At 39.0% G+C, this 18,978-nt stretch overlaps 1 protein-coding gene across 1 annotated transcript in view; it reads right to left on the bottom strand.

Annotated features, from left to right (window-relative positions):
- Positions 1–8,017, bottom strand: part of hdac9b (histone deacetylase 9b) — a 58,448-nt gene extending 50,431 nt beyond the window's left edge. The window contains exons 1-2 of the mRNA XM_059567496.1: positions 7,867–8,017; positions 7,513–7,638 (exon numbers count right to left, since the gene is read on the bottom strand). Of these exons, the coding sequence (XP_059423479.1) occupies positions 7,513–7,638; positions 7,867–7,942 (202 nt within the window). The 5' untranslated portion in view covers positions 7,943–8,017. The remainder of the gene's footprint in view (positions 1–7,512; positions 7,639–7,866) is intronic.
- Positions 8,018–18,978: the final 10,961 nt, after the last annotated feature.

Genomic DNA, 18,978 nt, shown 5'->3' with positions numbered 1-18,978 from the left:
AAATTATGGTAAATGAACTCTTAAAGGAACAGTTCATGCAAATTTGCTGAAAATGTATTCACCGCTAGGCCATCCGAGATGTGGCTCAGTTTGTTTCTTCACCATAATATAATTTAAGATATTAAAGATTTCACCAGTGGTTCCTCTGCAGTGAATGGGTGCCGTCAGAATGTTCAAACAGCCGATAAAAACATCACAGTAATCTACAAGTATACTTCTCACAACTCTGCATGTTGGTAATTAACAAATTAAACAAGACATTTTTTTGTTTCAAACCGTCACTTCTAGCTAAAATTCTCTAGCCACAATTTTGCTTTGTCCCAGTGAAAAAGTCGTATTGTCTGATTCAGGTGAGAAATATGCACAGCTCAAATACTGTTTATAAGCAAAAACAGTCCAAAACAGTTTTGATCAAATATGTCTATGGATTTTGATGTGAAAGGAGAAATGTGTTATTTTGGATTATGAACTGGTATGAACTGGCAAGAAGCCACAGTTTATAGTTCTTAACACTGTAATAATGGATTTGTTTCTTACAAACACACAGCTTTCTACTTCACAAGACATTAACTGATGGGCTGGAGTCATGTGAATTATGTGTGGATTATCGTGATGTTTTTATCAGCTGTTTGGACTAACATTCTGACGGCACCCATTCACTGCAGTGGATTCATTGGTGAGCAACTGACATAATGCCAGATTTCTCCAAATCTGTTCACATGATGAGACAAACTCGTCTACATTCTGGATGGCCTGAGGGGGAGTACATTTACATTTTTTCTCTTTTATTCCTTTGAGTCCATCCTTTCAGAAATCATTTTAATCATCATTTTAATTATCTGGTATCAAGGAGATTTTTTTACTAGCATTTAAAAGCATTTATATTTCTTTCAACTGAAAATCATAGGTTTTTATATATTTTTTATACAATGAAAAGACATGAATGCATGTAAGTGTGACTTAGGTGTCCAAATGCTTTTGGGGTCATTGTACTGACTTTTGGTGTGAAAAAAGTCATACAAGTTTCCTTTTTTAATTACTAAATCTCACTTTTTAGTTTTCCTACCATCTAAAGTTACCATTTACAAAGGGAAGTGAATGTTTATGTATAGACACACAGTGATTCACATGCACATTCACCACATGCTGTGTTTAGGAGTGGTTTCAGAGAGCCAAACTGCTCCTTTCATCCAAGATCTAGTTCCGCCCTGGGCTTTCCAACTTAACCACTGCTATGTCAGCCACACTAACAAGCTGTAAACCTCTCTATCTTTGTCTTCTCTCTCTTGCACTTTATTGGTAAGAAAAGCAACAGTCTCTCCTCTAAGGGTAACTATAAGATGTGCTGACTTTCCACTACAAACAGAATTTACAGCTGCACAAGTAAACATGACATCAGAGCCACTCGCTGCGTCCCTGGCCAGGGCATCAGGACTGTGGCAAGGCTTAAAATAGCATTCAGCGATCAGAGATAGAAAATCCTCTGACTTAATCAGCCTTATAATCAAGCTGCAGATGACAAGAAAAGATAAACAGAAGAGTGAGAGAAATGGAAAGACTGTAGCCTACCTTTTGCAAAATATTTAGAAATGCATGGAAAGTACATATAAGCTCTATAAAAATAGCATTCTGTAATGGATATTATATCAATTAGAAATGCTATAGAAGAAAAGAAATACAGAGCAGACAACATGTGTTAAAATATTACCATCAAGATTAACACAATAAAAGATCATTCAAAGAAAAATTCATTTAGTGACAAAATAAGTAATTGTTTTAAGTGAGGCATTGAATCATTCTCTTGACCAATTTATAAAAAAATTAAACCGTTGTTCAGTTTCAGATGACCTACAGCATCAGTTGTGCCTCTTAACTGCTATTCACAGCCCCTCTTAGTCATCCATTACCTAATGAAAAATCATCAGATGCACACTTAGGAATCACATTTAGTATTTGGTCACCCAGGTAATGACTTGGGTGATTTTCACCTACTGTTTTATGAAGTCCAGGCTTGTTGAAAATACGTGATTTTTGCAAAATTATATTATGTTGCTTGTTTTGCAACACTTTTAAAGCTGCAAAACAAATGACCCATGATTAATGCTAAAGGAAGTTCCGTTTTATCATAAACAGATTTAGTTTGACAGATTTAAACATTAACATTGGTTGTTGTATGTGGTGCAGCAGTAGCACTATATGTTTCTATTGTGCTTGAAAATAACGCACCACCTAAACCTATCCTAAACTAATAACTAGTGCTGACAAATGATTTTGTTTACATAATATATTTGTGTTATGTGTATATTTATATATAAATACGCACACATACAGTATATATTTTGAAAATATTTACATGTACATATTTATATTCATATAATTTATATTATATATAATTATGTTTAATATACAAACATAACATTTTATGAAATATATACATGCATTTGTGTGTATTTATATATAAATAATAAATATAAACAGTACACACACCTATATTGTGTAAACAAAATATTTTATTTTGGATGTGATTAATCACGTTTAATCGCTTGACAGCACTACTAAAAACGCATTTGCTGAAGTAACCATTCCATTTTAGCATGCTTCTGTGTTTTTGAGCTTTTATATCATGACTTTTGTTTCATGGAACCCTAGTGCTCTGCATTGCAAGTGCAGTGCTGTATGTACCAGGTGAGCTATCGAGCAAGTTTACAAAAACAGAAAGGCTATACATATGGAGATTTTTATGTGATGTGAACATTACATTTATTAGTTTACGAAGCATGCACTATGGTAAAAGTATTTTGAGATTATAGAATATTATTGGGCACTCGTGGCCTAATGGATATAGAGTCAGACTTGTAAACTGAAGGTCACAGGTTTGAGTCACGGGTCTGGCAGGGATTGTCAGTGAGGGGAGTAAATAACCAGCACTCTCTCCACCTTCGAAACCACGACTGAGGTGAGACTCTTGAGCAAGGCACCGAACCCCCAACTGCTCCCTGGGCACAGCAGCATTGTGTGTGTGTGTGTGTGTGTGTGTGTGTGTGTGTGTGTGTGTGTGTGTGTGTGTGTGTGTGTGTGTGTGTGTGTGTGTGTGTGTGTGTGTGTGTGTATGTGTTAACTAATGTGTATGTGCACTTGGATGGGTTAAATGCAGAGCACAGGTTCTGGGTATGGGACAAAATATTTGGCTTCATGTCACTTTCACTTTTTCACTTTCACTTTATTGTGTGAACATATTATGTCTAAAATGAAGTTACTCAATATTATTTCATGTTTATTTATTTTTTATTATTATTATTATTATTTTAGCAAAATCACATTCGCAGTCATGCTGTTTGTCTGAATATCATCTTCACTGTGATTTGGCTGTACAGCACTCTTTCTCATGTTGCTTAAATATGTTCTGTTTGGCAGTTATTGTGTCACATTGTAGAATGGATGGACAATTCTTTGTCACTAAAATTATATTATATCATAGATTGAACATGGACAATGAAGCCTCCTGTCAATCACACACATCTGGGGTACATCACTGCCCTGCTTTAGACACCCAAACAGGGGCACCACTTAGTGTGACTAAAGCATGTGGAAACCTAAAGCAACTTCACATTTCTCATTTCACGCCTTTCTATCCTCCACTATCCCATAACTCACCAGGACTGCTCAAGAGAGGGCCAGAGCAGGTGCACTACACATGAAAGACCAGAACAAAGGACCGTCCAATCACAGAGCGTGGTGACCTGGGCCCCGAGGATGATGGGACCTGGTCGATGTCACCCCCAAATGTCTGTTAATACTGTCAGGGTCAAAACAGGCATGTGTGGTAATGGGAATCACAGATCTCACGCTGAGATGGAATGCAGTTGGTTGCACCTGTCTTACTGAACATTCCATCTGTGTTGTTTTTGAGCAGTTTTTGCAATGTTAACATTTTGCTAAGCCTATTACACAAATTACAAAGTACGTAATTTAATGAAATGATACTGCAGTTGATTCCAATAATTCAAGTCTTTTTCGGAGAGAGGTTCAGATTATTAGCTGGAGATGAGAGAAGGCGTAGTAAATTAGGCCTGCCCTAAAATAACTCAACCTTCAATATCGGAGGCAGTTTATGACCCTCCAGAGAGTGTAAGAATTAGTTCTCTTTCCATTAGACTTCTCTTGCCCTCAGCTTAACAGACAGTCCTGTTATAATTAAATACATTCATTATTACTCAATGTGTCAGTCCTCACTATAAGCAGAGATATTCCCAAAAAGCTACTTTCCTTTTGAAATGAATCTCTCTCATTTAGTATATACATTATATAAACTAGTAAGTCGTTTATTTAATGTATATTAAAACTATTACATACTGACGTAAATAAATGTAATTTATGTTATGGTTAATTTCATAAAAACAAAGGTTCCAAAGGTGGATTTTTACTGTGATGTCATTGATGAACCTTTTTGGGTTCTTCAAATAAACTTTCTATGAACAGTTTGTAAAATAACTGCAATTCCGCAAATGAAGAACCTTTTGCGCAGTGGAAATGTTGTTCATGGTACCAGCAATGCTCATTAAAATAAATAAATGTGCATTTTTGTGTCCTGAATATACTTAATATGCAATATTTTCATAATGTTTCTTTCAGCTGCAGCTTGGCTGGAAAAGACAATCAAAGTATTACAGTTTTATGCTATTTGCCTTGAAGTATATTTGATTTATTCATAGATCTCACATTTCAATTCAAGAATGCACTTCACTGACATTGTTGTCTCTAAATACATTACGTTTCAAAAAACATTTAGTTAGAATTTTTGTATTGTGGTGGAAATGAATGATGATGCAACTCAAGAAATGGCTAAAAACACATCTCTTCTATCTTCATTTGACCATCTAACTACTATCTACTTTTTTCTTTTTATTATATATATATATATATATATATATATATATATATATATATATATATATTACACAGAATAAAAGGCACAGGAAAACATTTTCAAGAAAATCTGTTATATTTAAATCTGCAAATCAACCCCATGGGATATACAGTAAGTTTAGAACATATCCATAAAGGTTGGAGTAAGCAGACAAATAGCTGTGTGACTGTCATTTGAGCTCGTCTCTGTTCTGCCAGGACACAGCAGCAGCACAGAGATGAGCATGACATGTGTGAAGGGCCACTGCTGCTGAGAGATGATGCATTTACACAGAATTATCACACATTTTTGCACACGTTTTCTATCTCAAACCCTGTCCAAACCCTCAAAATCTGTCCATTTTTTTCTTTTTTTTCTTCTTTTCACATCAACGAGCCTTATAAATAGCAGCCTTGATAGAAACGAAAGATGCGGTACATTGTACACATTGTTGAAGACTTTTTAAATATTGTACCGGCAGGTGGCAAAACTCATTGGCCACAGTTTAATTCACCAGTCCAGCCACTCCACAGGCAATTCTGTAGATTGAGATTGCACAAACCATCAACATGTTTCTAAGGGCTCCTTTCAATCCCAAGTGCATATTTAACCATACAACCAAAGCGAGTCCATGCCAATAAATCTATTCTGTCCATTGTGCATTCAGGGATGTGTGCTGGTGAATGCAGGTAAGTTGTTTACCCACCGCTACAGAAATATAGACAGCTCTGTTACTTGAAAATCTGATGCTGTTGCTTAGAGACCATGTTTTGCGTCAAGCCTGAAATGGCTCCCAATATAGAGCACAATAGCTCTCATTCTGCTCAGTTCCACCCCTGTCTGCACTCTTATTGATTGATCTCCAAATGGATTCAATCTAACATTAGATCACTGGTACGTATGTAAGCTCATCATTAATCAGTAATCATTATGGGGGCAGAATGATTCATGATCCATACCGAACCATGAGTGTGAAATCGACTCACCCTGCTCTTATTGTCAGGGTTCATTATATCCTAACTTGGTTTGACAAGGGAAAATTTACTTCGAGGTACATGCTTCAGTATATAAAGCGCTGATGAGATGAATATTTCTTTCATATGACTAGGCTTAATCAGCCATTTAGTAAGAGCAGGCCTACTACACGTGTCTTTGTTCCATTTCTTGGAAACCGACAAATTACAAAAGAAGCTTTTCAGTTTTTAGAGTCAAACAGGAAGCTCGTGAAAGGACATCTCATGAATGTACTATCCTATTTGTGCAAGGATGTGTGAAGCTTTCAGCGTTTCCTCTTTCAGGCACATTACACTTCCCCATCCAAGTTTCTCTCTCACAATAACAGCTAACAAGTCCCTGCCCACACTCCAGTACTTCACAATGAAGAATCAAGAGTATATACAAGTCAGAAAAAAGAGCATTGTTGTATATGCATACTACTGTTCGAAAGTTTTTTGATAAAGAACTTGATAAAGAAGTGCCTTATACTCACCAAGGCTGCAGTTTATTTGGTCAAAAATGCATTCAAATTAATTTTGTGAAATCATTACATTACCTATTATTACTACACAGTATTACTATTACACTATTATTATGAATCCTAATCCTATTTTAATATACATCCCATTTTTGCAGCCATTACTCCAGTCATCCAGTGTCACATCATTGTTGCTTAATATTTTTATGCAAACTGTGATTTTCCCACCTATATTCTTTGATGAATAAGAAAGTTCAACGGAAAAGCATTTATGGAAATGAAATTTGGAAACCTTTTGTAACATTTGGATATTACTGTCACTTCCGATCAATTTAATCCATTCTTGCTGAATAAAAGTATTAATTTGTTTAAAAACACATAAAACAGAGTCTCATCCATATGTCAAATATTTAAATAGAATTTTAAGTAATTGCCATTAACTCTCTTATTATTGGGGTTTTACTTATAACACCAACTGAATAATACATATACAATTATTTGTAAATAATGCACAAGATACAATAGATGCAATAATCGCTTTATTAATTTTCTACATATGCAACAGCAGCAAAAGAAGTGCCTCTGAGACACTAACCTCATACTAAAACTATATTTTCCAAAATATATCAAATGTTACTTAATGTAACCAAATGCTAGATACAGCAGTAATACATTATTTTTGCAGCTTTAAATGAAGCATTTCTCTCACGTTAACTGCCATTTTTCCCATGAGCCTTCGGCATTTTTACCGTTGAACACAAATAGAGAGAATGCATTGTCTAGTTTTGCTGAGTAAGCAATTTGTCTGTAATATTGGCCTGGTTTCACACACAAGGCTTAGCTTAAGCCAGGACTAGACCTTAGTTAAATTAAGATATTAAAGTGACTATTACAAAAATGCCTTAGAAGAAAACATTACAAGTGTGCATCTTGACACAGAACAATGACACTGACATTTGTTAAGATATGTCAGAGCAAGATATTTTCAGCTGAGACAGTTCAAACATGCATTTTAGTCTGGGACTAGCTTAAGCCTTGTCTGTGAAACCGGGGGATTGTCTCATAAGTTTCATAACTCAGGCAAAAAAAAATCTTTGCATGTCAGAGAGACAGATAATATGATTCCACTCACCGTAGCCCCAGACTGAGTGACCTGGCCTGGTTGGAGTTTTAAAGGGGAAGGGGTGATGTCTTCTGCCCCATCCTGAAGCCTGATAGAATCTGTGTACCATGTAGGCTTTATAGCCTTCACCTAAACCTGCCATTACAAGAACATTTTGGGAGAAAATCATGTTTACTGTGGAACAACAACAAAACAAAACAAAATAAACAGTGATTCATGCTTTAGTGTTACTTTAAAATCTACAGCAATACACTCTACTATGTAATCTGTCTAGCTTGTATCTTTAATTTTATGATAATGCTAAGACTCATATTTACGCAATATTCCCATTTGTCCCAGTTATCAAGTTTATGGCGCACTTACCACTCTTGATCTTCATGCTGAAATCACTTCTCTGTTGCAAAATGAATCTGAGATCATTTAAGCACACACACCTCATTCATACACACTCATACACTGAGGATTCATGTCACTGTTAGAGGAAGTGGTGTTTGAGGGCCATCTGATGTTTTAAGGTCTCTGAAAATTATCTGAGGATATGAAAAAGTCACGCTCTTACAATTCCCCTTTCCCCATATCAGCAGTTTGAAAAAACTGAAACACAGAAGGTGACGTGAATCACTGGATGCCTCTCACTTACTGTCACACATTACAGCACATTCACAGTCCCACGTTACTGTCAGAAAACTCACTGTTTCGACACTACAACATATTTCAGGAACACCTCCTCAAACACATGTGTAATAAAAAGCATAATATAATAGTTAGTTTCAGGCCTTGAAGTGGCTTCCAAGAGTGCTAATATGGAGTACAACAGTATCTGCCTTCGGTTACGCAAGTATTTTTCACATAATGATTTTAAAAAGTTTTCGTTAAAGAGTCTTCATTAAAGCTACAAGGTGAATCACATCATTTCAAATTTTGATCTCTGATTGGTGGAGATATTTTGTGGAATCATGGATAATGTAGTTTTTCACCAGTAATTCCAATGTTAAACGCCATTATTTAGCCTGTTAACTGTCACACACATTTTTGAACATACGTAGACTTGAAAGTGCATGATCCAAACCTACATTTTTATAATTCATGACTGAAAACATTTTGTAACATGACTTTGATGTACCATTTTCATGGTAATGCAATGTGTGATTTTAAAGGATGAATTTTGAGATTTTAAGTTTTCAAGTGATATATCATTCCTGATGATTTCTACAGTGTGATAGAGAAAAAGGCAACAAAGAAGACAAAGAAGAACTCCTGTTATGTTATAGATTTTTGAGGTACACTTTGCCATAAATTAATCTATTACTTTCCGTACATATTTTTTAACAAAAAACAGTGGTAAAATATCTATTTAGGAGTCTTAGACCTTTCCAACGATATATAGTTTGTCATGATTAGATTAGGATTTAATTGTAATATAGTGAAGTAAACATAGGCGTCCCGTATACGGGACGGGGTGACAGTTAAAAGGTTAAAAAGTTACATCTTTAAAGGTTTATTAAATTTATTATAAGTTAGGCTTGTGTGTTCCAGACTGTCTATTCATTAGTGATAGTGGCATAGTGGTGATTAATTATTTCTGCTATTTAAAGGGCTCACGAAGTGAGAAATAAAGATTCCCTTGATCTTTTGAGATAACTTACCCTACACAGAAGAACATTTTTGTCTAAACGGTTTCATAAAGAACCTTTAACATGTGAAAAACCTTTCTGTTTCACAAAAGGTTCTTTGTGGTAAAAGAAGATTCCTCAGATTATAAAAGGTAAGAAACAAATAGTTCTTTAAAGAACCATTGACTAAATCGTTCTTTGTGGAACCAAAAATGGTCAGCACCTTTATTTTTAAGAGCGTAAAACCTAAAAGTCTACAATCCACCATGCCTATTCAAACAAAGCGTTCTGATGATGGGGGTCTAAACAGGACAGAAAACAGCCTAATCTAAATTATCATGTTTTTGATGTAAAAATCTTGATATAATTATAAGTGGACCTCAAAGAACAGTACAAAATAATAAAAAACAAAACAAAGGAAGTTCATGAATCCTTAAACACTTTTGCTCGTAGATGCATTCTAAAAACTGCTGGGTTGATAACAACCCAAATTGGGCTAGGCATTAAACCTACAAATCTTGTTCATTTTAAAATCACTTTAACACACAAATAATAACTATCAAAAGGTAAATATTTATGTCACGGTTCGCAGATCCGTTTGCTCATTCTGTGTCGCTGCTCTGATTGACCATCAGCTTCAGCTGCTGCTGACGAGCAATCAGATCAGTGACAGGTGCATCTTGTTTCTGTGGGCCTACTTGTAGTCCTGTGTTTGTCTTGTCTAGTGTCAGATCGTTTGTTACTGTTCTCTGTCATTCTCGCTCCTTGCAGTGCCGTCTAGTCCAGTTTGTTGGAGTTTCCTGCCATTGTGCTAGTGCTTGGATTTTCGGGTTCGAGTTGGCATGTCGCCTTCGCGGTTTCCTCTTTCGGTTCCTGTCTTCGAGGTTATGCCCACTGCAGTCCCTGCGCTGCCAAGGAGTGACTGCTGACCGAGAGACTTGTTCCTACCATCTGGCCTCTTTGCTCTCTTGAACATTCAAAAAAAGACTTTGTTCATTCGCAACTGGATCCAGTGTTTGTTTGCCCTGACATAACGATCTGACCATCATGGATCCAGCAAATGTAACCGAGGCACGAGCGATCATCATGAAGAACGACATTCGATTTGATCGTCAGGATGAACAGATCACGGCAACAGGTCGAGCAGTTCAGGCCTTGGTAGCACAGGTCTCAGATCTCACCACCCAGATACAACAGCTGAGAGTCGAGCCTGCCCATGTGCCCTCTGTGCCTACACCATCCGTTTCACCCACCAGCCGACCTACCAGCAACACGGAACCCCGACTGTCACCGCCTGCTGCCTATTCGGGTGAGTCCAAAACTCTGTCGTGCATTTCTGACTCAATGCTAACTGTTCTTCGCCCTGCAGCCCTCATCATTTCCCAATCCAAGATTGCACTCGTCATCATGCTGCTATCCGGTAGAGCGGCGCTGTGGGGAACAGCAGTATGGGAGCAGCGACATCGATGTCTAGAGTCGTTCCAAACTTTCAGTAGTGAACTCAGGAAAGTGTTCGATCAGGCTGTGTCTGGCAGAGATTCGGCCAGGGTACTGGCGGATCTACGACAACACAACAGGTCGGTGGCAGACTACTCCATCGGGTTCCGGACGCTGGCAGCAGAGTGCAGCTGGAACGACGAGGCTCAGTGGGACATGTTTCTGTATGGGTTGGATGACCGTATCCAAGACAAGATTTACACTCTGGACTTACCGACTACATTGGCTGGATTGATTGACTTCATCAGTAACATTGGACATTCAGTACCTCACTCGATCCCAAACCCATGCAGGTGGGCAGAGCTTGCCTTTCCCGGGAGTAGAAGGAGCGCAGAAGAGCGCAGGGTCTGTGCTTATATTGTGGAGCAGCCGGTCATTTCACAATTAAGTGCCTGGTAAAAGTCAGGACCCATCAGTAGCAGGGAGGTTACTGACGGGTGGCTTTCCCTATGTGAATCCTCCCGTGAATCAACGCTCCTCCTGGTCAGACTGTAGTGGGCCACCTCTCACCATCAGTGCGAGGCCTTGGTGGACTCTGGGGCAGAGGGAAGTTTCATGGATGAAGGCCTGGCCCACAGACTCGGGATCCCCCTCTTTTCCATTAAACCTCCTATCACTGTCAACGCTCTGGGTGGTCAGCTACTGTCCTCGATCACACACTCTACTGGACCGGTGAGTCTCATCAGTCTGGCAACCACGTGGAGGAGATTCGTTTCCTCCTCATTGACTCTGCTGGTGCTCCAGTGGTTTTGGGGCACCCCTGGCTCACACTACAGTACATAACCCTCACATAAACTGGCGGCAGAACACTATCATGTCTTGGAGTGAGAATTGTCATGTGTCTTGTTTGATGTCTGCTTGTTCTTCTGTGTCTTGTTCTGTGTTGCAGTAGTAGCAGACGGATCTGTCTAATGTGCCCTAGGAGTACTTCGACCTGAGGGAAGTGTTCAGTAAGTCCCGGGCTGCTTCTCTTCCTCCATATCATCCCTATGACTGTGCCATAGAGTTATTGCCAGGTACGTCTCCGTGTAATGGCGGGCTATACTCACTTTCCGCTCAGGAGAGTGAGGCCTTGGAGAAATATATTTCTGATTCTCTAGTAGCCAAACTCATCCGCCCTTCCTCTTCTCCTGCAGGGGCGGGATTCTTCTTTGTGGGTAAGAAGGATGGTACCCTGTGCTCTTGTATTGACTATGGAGGGCTGAACAACATCACATAAAGAACACCTTGCCACAAGACATCCCTTGCCGTTGATGTCTTCAGCTTTCGAGAGACTGCAGGGAGCCTCCTTATCCACAAAGTTGGACCTTTGGAACGCCTATCATTTGGTCCGCTCCAAGGGATGTGCATGGATCCCGACAAGATTTAGGCAGTGGTAAATTGGCCAACTCCAGATTCCCGCAAGGCCCTGCAGAGGTTTCTAGGCTTTGACCATTTTTACCGGCGTTTTATTTGCAATTACAGCCAACTAGCCGCGCCTCTGACTGCCTTGACCAGCACCATGACGACCTTCAGGTGGTCTAATGCAGCTGAGGCTGCAAACTTAAGCACTGCTTTGTTTCAGCCCCCATTCTTGTCGCCCCTAATTCGTCTCGTCAGTTTTTGGTGGAGGTCGATGCATCAGAGGTGGGGGTAGGTGCGGTTCTCTCTCAGCGCTCCTCTGCAGATGGCAAGGTTCATCCGTGCGCCTATTTTTCTCATCGTTTGTCACCCGCCGAACGCAATTACAACATTGGTAATAGAGTTGTTTGCAGTCAAGTTAGCCTTGGAGGAGTGGCGTCATTGGTTGGAGGGTTCGGGGGTACCTTTTATTGTTTGGACCGACCACAAGAATCTTGAATATATCAGATCCGCCAAACGACTTAACTCTAGGCAGGCTCGGTGGGCACTTTTTTTCGGTCGATTTGATTTTTCCATTTCTTACCATCCTGGATCTAAAACCATCAAACCAGACACTTTATCCCGTATTTTTGACCAATCTGAACGCCCGGTATCTCCCGAGTCCATCGTTCCACAGAGGTGTGTGGTTTCAATGCTAACTTGGGAGATCGAATCGAAGGTCAGCACGGCCTTACATGGGGTAGTGCCTCCCCCCTGGATCTCCACCTGGTAGATTATTCATGCCAGAGAGGTTTCGGTCCAACGTTATTCGGTGGGGTCATTGTTCCAAGGTGGCTTGTCATCCAGGAGTAAGTCATACCATTTCTCTTATTAAGCAACGGTTCTGGTGGCAATCTATGGCTCGTGACACTCGCCAATTTGTATTGGCTTGCTTGGTCTGCGCTAGTTGTAAGAGTTCCACCCGACCCCCAGCGGGGTTGTCAGTTGTCAGTTCCTTCGAGACCCTGGTCACACATTGCACTAGATTTCGTCACAGGCCTCCCTGCCTCCCAGGGTAACATGGTAGTTTTAACCGTGGTGGACAGGTTCTCGAAAGGCTACCCATTTCATCCCTCTGCCCAAATTACCTTCTGCCAGAGAAACAGCGGTTGCTGTCATACGTTTTTCGTATTCATGGCCTCCCGACGGACGTGGTCTCTGACAGGGGTCCCCAGTTTTTATCCAAATTTTGGAGAGAGTTTTGTCGATTGTTGGGGGCAAGTGTTAGTCTTTCCTCGGGTTTCCATCCCCAGAGTAACGGTCAAAGGGCCAACCAAGCAGATCTCTTGGGTTGAGTACGCGCATAACTCATTACCAGTGTCGTCCACGGGCCTATCTCTGTTTGAGTGTAGTTTAGGGTACCAGCCACCTATTTTTCCTAGTTTGGAATCCGAAGTCGCGGTCCCCTCTGCTCACGAATTCGTCCAGAGGTGCAGAGACATCTGGAGAACAACCAGGGTGACTCTTCTCCAGGTGGGGTTACGCACCAAGGCCCAGGCCGATTGCCACCGGTCGAAGCCTCTGGTCTAGGTCATTGGTCAAAAGGTGTGGCTTTTAACTACTGATATTCCTCTCCGCTCCGTTTGTAGAAAATTAACTCCCAAATTTATTGACCCATGTACCGTCACCAAGATCCTTAGTCCGGTGACGGTCCGCCTTAAACTTCCTCTGGCGTACCGGAGAATTCATCCCGTTTTCCATGTTTCCCAAATTAAGCCCCTCATTCGTTCTGCTATTAATCCGCCTACCCCAGTTCCCCCACCGCCGCGAATCGTAGATGGGGAACCACCTTATTCGGTTAGTCGTATTCTGTACTCAAGGCGGAGGGGACGCGGATTCCAGTACTTGGATCCAGTGTTTGTTTGAACTGACAATTTATTAGAAACAAGAGAAAACAGTCAACAGTCATGCATGTAAGAAGAAATGTAGAAAAGTATGGCATTAACAGCTACAGAGTTTATAAATAAAGCACTGAACATTTTTTTTATATAACTTCTAAGATTACAGTTTTTCTCGATTGTTTACACACATTTTCTGGTACTTGAGACACAATGACCACAACATGTAACTCATTCACCAACCCCCTGAGCCAATTCTGCTAAACTACAAGCACAATTCCTGCTTTACACTCAAACTGCAGTTCTAAAACACACTTTTTTCAAAACACTACACACAATTCTCTGCTTTAGGCACAATTTTCATGCGGAAAATTTCTTGTTTTCACAAGGAACACACTGCCATTCAGATATGCACACTGACTCATCACATGGGCAAACACCCGTCACACAGTTTTACAATTAGCAATCAGAGCTTTAGCATAAAAGGGCAACAGCTCTTCAACGGAACAATGGATGTCAACATTGGAAACAGAGGCAGAGCCAGAGGAGTGAGAGGAGGAGGAGGAGGAGGAGGAGGAGGACGAGGAAGGCCAAGGAACGTAATCTACTTTGTATTTACACTATTTTACTATGTATTTGTTTGGCAGAACTGAAAGATTACCAACACAAGGCGGTCGGGAACGTTTTCTGTCTCCTGAATAGGAAACTCAAATCATTAACATGGTCCTAGAAAACAATGCCATAACATTACGGCAAATACAAAGAAAGATAATAGAAAACAATGACATATTTCAAAATATTGATAGGGTAAGCTTATCAACACTGGACCGTGTCTTGCGCAGAAATCATCTCAGGATGAAGCAGGTCTACAGGGTGCCATTTGAACGCAATTGAGAAAGAGTCAAAGAATTGCGACATAACTATGTGCAAGTGAGTCCCACAATTGATGCATACTCTCAACACTGTATACATTACTGTAAATTATACATATTTCAATATTGTAATCATAATGATTGAGCTTCACAATAGTGACCACTCCATGTCTATTTCTGATATTGTCATGTGTGTTTCAGAGAGTCCTTGAGCTAGAGGTGGCTGCAGTGGAGCACCAGTTCATCTTCATTGATGAGGTTGGGTTCAACCTCACAAAAAGACGAAAGAGGGGAAGGAATATAATCGGCCAGCGTGCCATTGTTGAAGTCCCTGGCCAGCGCGGAGGGAACATCACAATGTGTGCAGCGATTACCCATCACGGCGTCATCCATCACCATGCTACCCTTGGCCCCTACAACACCGCCCATCTGATCACATTCCTGGACACCCTACACAACACACTCATTCCACCAGATCAGGTAGATGGCCCAGAGCAGCTCAGGTACGTTGTCATTTGGGACAACGTAAGTTTCCACAGGGCTGCTCTGGTTCGTAACTGGTTCACTGCCCACCCACGCTTTTTAGTTGTTTATCTCCCTCCATATTCTCCATTCCTCAATCCTATTGAGGAATTTTTTTCTGCCTGGAGATGGAAAGTGTATGACCGAAATCCTCAAACGCGTATACCTCTTCTCCAAGCTATGGAGGACGCATGTGGAGATATAGCAGCTGATGCTTTTCATGGCTGGAATCGCCATGCTAGGCGATATTTCCCCCGCTGCTTGGCCAGGGAAAACATTGCTTGTGATGTGAATGAGGTGCTGTGGCCAGACCGCAACAGAAGAGAGGATGCAGCATAGTGTTTTTTTTTTACAGTATTACTGTAACTGTATACAGTAAATTCTTCTGTTGTTTTGTATGTAGACCACTGTATGTCCTACTTTGTGTTGGTTGGGATGTACACTGTGTACATTGTTTTTGTGGGAAAAATTAAATATATTCGTTACCGTGTATTTGTGTGTTCTGTAAAAACAATATTCTCAAATATTTTACAACACACTTATGTATGTACTGTCTGTAGTAAGTGTTACACTGATTATGATGAATGGAGAATAAGTGTTTTCCATTCATCATAGCGTTTTACACTGAGCACATCAGTGTTCAAATGATTCTTATAAATGTCTATTCATATGATGGTTTGTGTGTGTCATTTGAAAACAAAATATCATTTTGAGAAGAAATAACATTGTTTTGAATGTAAAGTTTCATTTTGCAGGAGCATTGAGGGGTTTTGCCCATTGTGTGTGTTTTTGGATTTGTGTGTAGAGTTTTGAGAATATGAGGCATGCTTTCAGAAAATGTGTGTAAAAAATCGAGAAAAACTGTAAATTTGACTTTTTGGGTAAATTGTATATATTGTATAAAAATATACAAAAACACTATTATACAATAATTGTACAACTAGTTAAGTTCTTTATAAAATATTCTGGCACGACAGTACTCAAATAAACCATAACATTAACACTGATATTATGACATTTAACAGACGTGTGTGTGTGTGTGAGAGTGTGTGTGCGTGAGAGTGTGAAAATGTGTGAGAATGTGTATGAATGACAGAGTGTAAACTCCATTTTCTAATAAACAACACAGAACAAGCATTTAACATTTTATTTTTACAAATTAAACACTTACAGTTTGTTTCATAGTCCATGAATACAGATCATCAATGTCAATTTTCATGATCTCTTTAGCATAATTGATGTAGTCATGAAGAAGCCCCATCAGCACAGCATGTGACATCTTCTACATCATCCAGGGCAGCGTCCTCCTTTAAAACCACTGCTGCATCAGTTTAGAGGAAAGGACGAGCTCTTCTTTGACCAGCATTCATCCCAGTCACCGCCTGCTCTTCATCAGTGGCCTAAAAAGAGAAACACATTTGGAAAAAAAGAAAACATTTAATTAAACTGTCCATTTTCAGGTAGAGGTGTATTCACATATAAGGACAGGTAAATAATCTGTTTTAAAGTTTCAACACTATGTGTGGTTGTTTAATGTCTCTGTCCATCACAGAGCTCTAGCATGCTATAATGGCAGCACTAGTGTAAGGGCATGTAATATTGTTTGAATAAATATATTGCTTTCAGAAAGCTAATTCTTTACTGAAACATTAAAACAGATGACATTTCCATACCTCACAAATTTTCATGTACGTGGAGGGCTGCTCTTCAAAGGGTTAGTTCACCAAAAAATAAAAATGGTCATAATTTACTCTCCACATGTTGTTCCAGACTCATACAAACTCAAATAATAATAAACAAATAAATATAATTTAATATTCTTTTAATTTTTGTCCTCCATTGCTAGTCTAGGAGACATACATGTTGAACATACATGTTCGCTATCATATCATTTAAGATTTATTCATGTATAAATATCGATATGAATTTTTCTACAATAACTCTGTATTTATGAGGCTTGAAAATACCAATTATCTAGACTTAATAGATTAACAAAAAAATATGAGAAAATTAAAAATATATTCATTTGTGTTGTAAAGACAGACAAACGTCTTATAGGTTTGGAATGACATGAGGGTAAGTAAATGATTCTTGTGTGAAATATTCCTTTAAGAGGGAAGACCAAGAATGATGTCCCTCCAAATCAGACAACTCCAAAGTTGGTTTGAATTCTGCAATGAAAAACACAGACATCAATAGTTTTAATAAAATATGAGCACGTAATCACACGGTTTTTTTTTTTAAATAGCTTACATAAATCTCAAAAGAATGATCTTCTCCTATGTCTCTGGCTTTCAACATCTACGAAAACAAAAAACAAACATTCTTTTACTCTTAGTAAAAAAAATCTGATAGCATGAAATTATGAAGTTCACTTGCCTTAAACTGTCTTTTCATCTCTTCCAAAGAAGCTGAGAAAACCACCTCCTCACACAAGCAGACTTCTGTGTCCTTAACTCCAAAGTTAGTTTGAGTTGTGCAAAGAAAAAAGGGCATCAATGGTTTAAATAAAATATGAACATGTAATCATACTGTTGATGCATAAAAATGTGAAGTAAACAGGCCGGACACAACAGAAATATTTATTTTCTAAAAATAACTAACATCAGTCTCAAAAGAATTATGTTATCTTGTCTGTGGCTTTCAACATCTACAAAAACAAACATGGTTTTAGTCTTAGTTAAAAGAAAATGATAACATGATGGAATTCTGAAGTTTACTCACCTTAAACCGATCTTTCCCTCTCTTCAGAAGAAGCTGAGAGAACCGCCTCCTCCTCACACAAGCAGGCTTCTGTGTAATGTTAGTTAACTCCCGGCGCAGGAACAATGAAGACACAAGATCAACAAGTCTGAAATATTACATGCAAAACATTACTTTTAACAATTACCACTTCAACAGCCTCAAGATAATTATGCCAGTCTTTATTACATAAAGCTGTTTCCTTTAGGAACATTCAGTACATTCAGTTTAACCGCGAAAAAGAAGATAACAAATTAACATGAGTATAACTGTAACCATAACCGTCTATTAACACCTCAAAAAGTGCAGATATTGTAAAATCTTATGTAAATATGACATAAGACACTCACAGACGTTATATTAAAAGTAACATTAACATTACCTCTTCGTTCAGTAAAAAAGACCTCTATTTCCGAGGCAAAAACCGCTTATTTTTCAATATAAGCTCTTTAATTCACGCCTTTCATGAAATCTCAAAATACTCTCAGACATAAACAATGAATGATAACATTATACACTTTGAATCTTTATTTACCATGATGTCTTTCACTCGGTTCTCGCTTCTTTCACGCTGAGAAAATGGCGGTTTCTCGCACTGGAGACGTCCGATGTTAACGTGACATGCGTCATTGATCAAGACCAATTTTCAACCCAAACTTACTTAAAACAACCCAACGTCCTACCCAGCGGTCTCAAGCCAGCATTTGGGTTGAAAAAACAAGCCAGTGTGCAGTGGATGGCTTTTCAGTGGCAATTTTTTATATACATTTTTTTTTTTAATCTAAAATGGAAGTGATTCAATGTTAAAGGGTTAGTTCACCCAGTAATCAAAATTATGTCATTAATAACTCACCCTCATGTCGTTCCAAACCTGTAAGACCTCCGTTTATCTTCGGAACACAGTTTAAGATATTTTAGATTTAGTCCGAGAGCTCTCAGTCCCTCCATTGAAACTGTGTGTACGGTATACTGTCCATGTCCAGAAAGGTAAGAAAAACATAATCAAAGTAG

Source organism: Carassius carassius, chromosome 15 (genome assembly GCF_963082965.1).
Source record: "Carassius carassius chromosome 15, fCarCar2.1, whole genome shotgun sequence".
Classification (NCBI taxonomy): domain Eukaryota; kingdom Metazoa; phylum Chordata; class Actinopteri; order Cypriniformes; family Cyprinidae; genus Carassius; species Carassius carassius.
The sequence above is the reverse complement of the archived record's forward strand: the minus strand, read 5'-3'. Positions and strand labels throughout refer to the sequence as shown.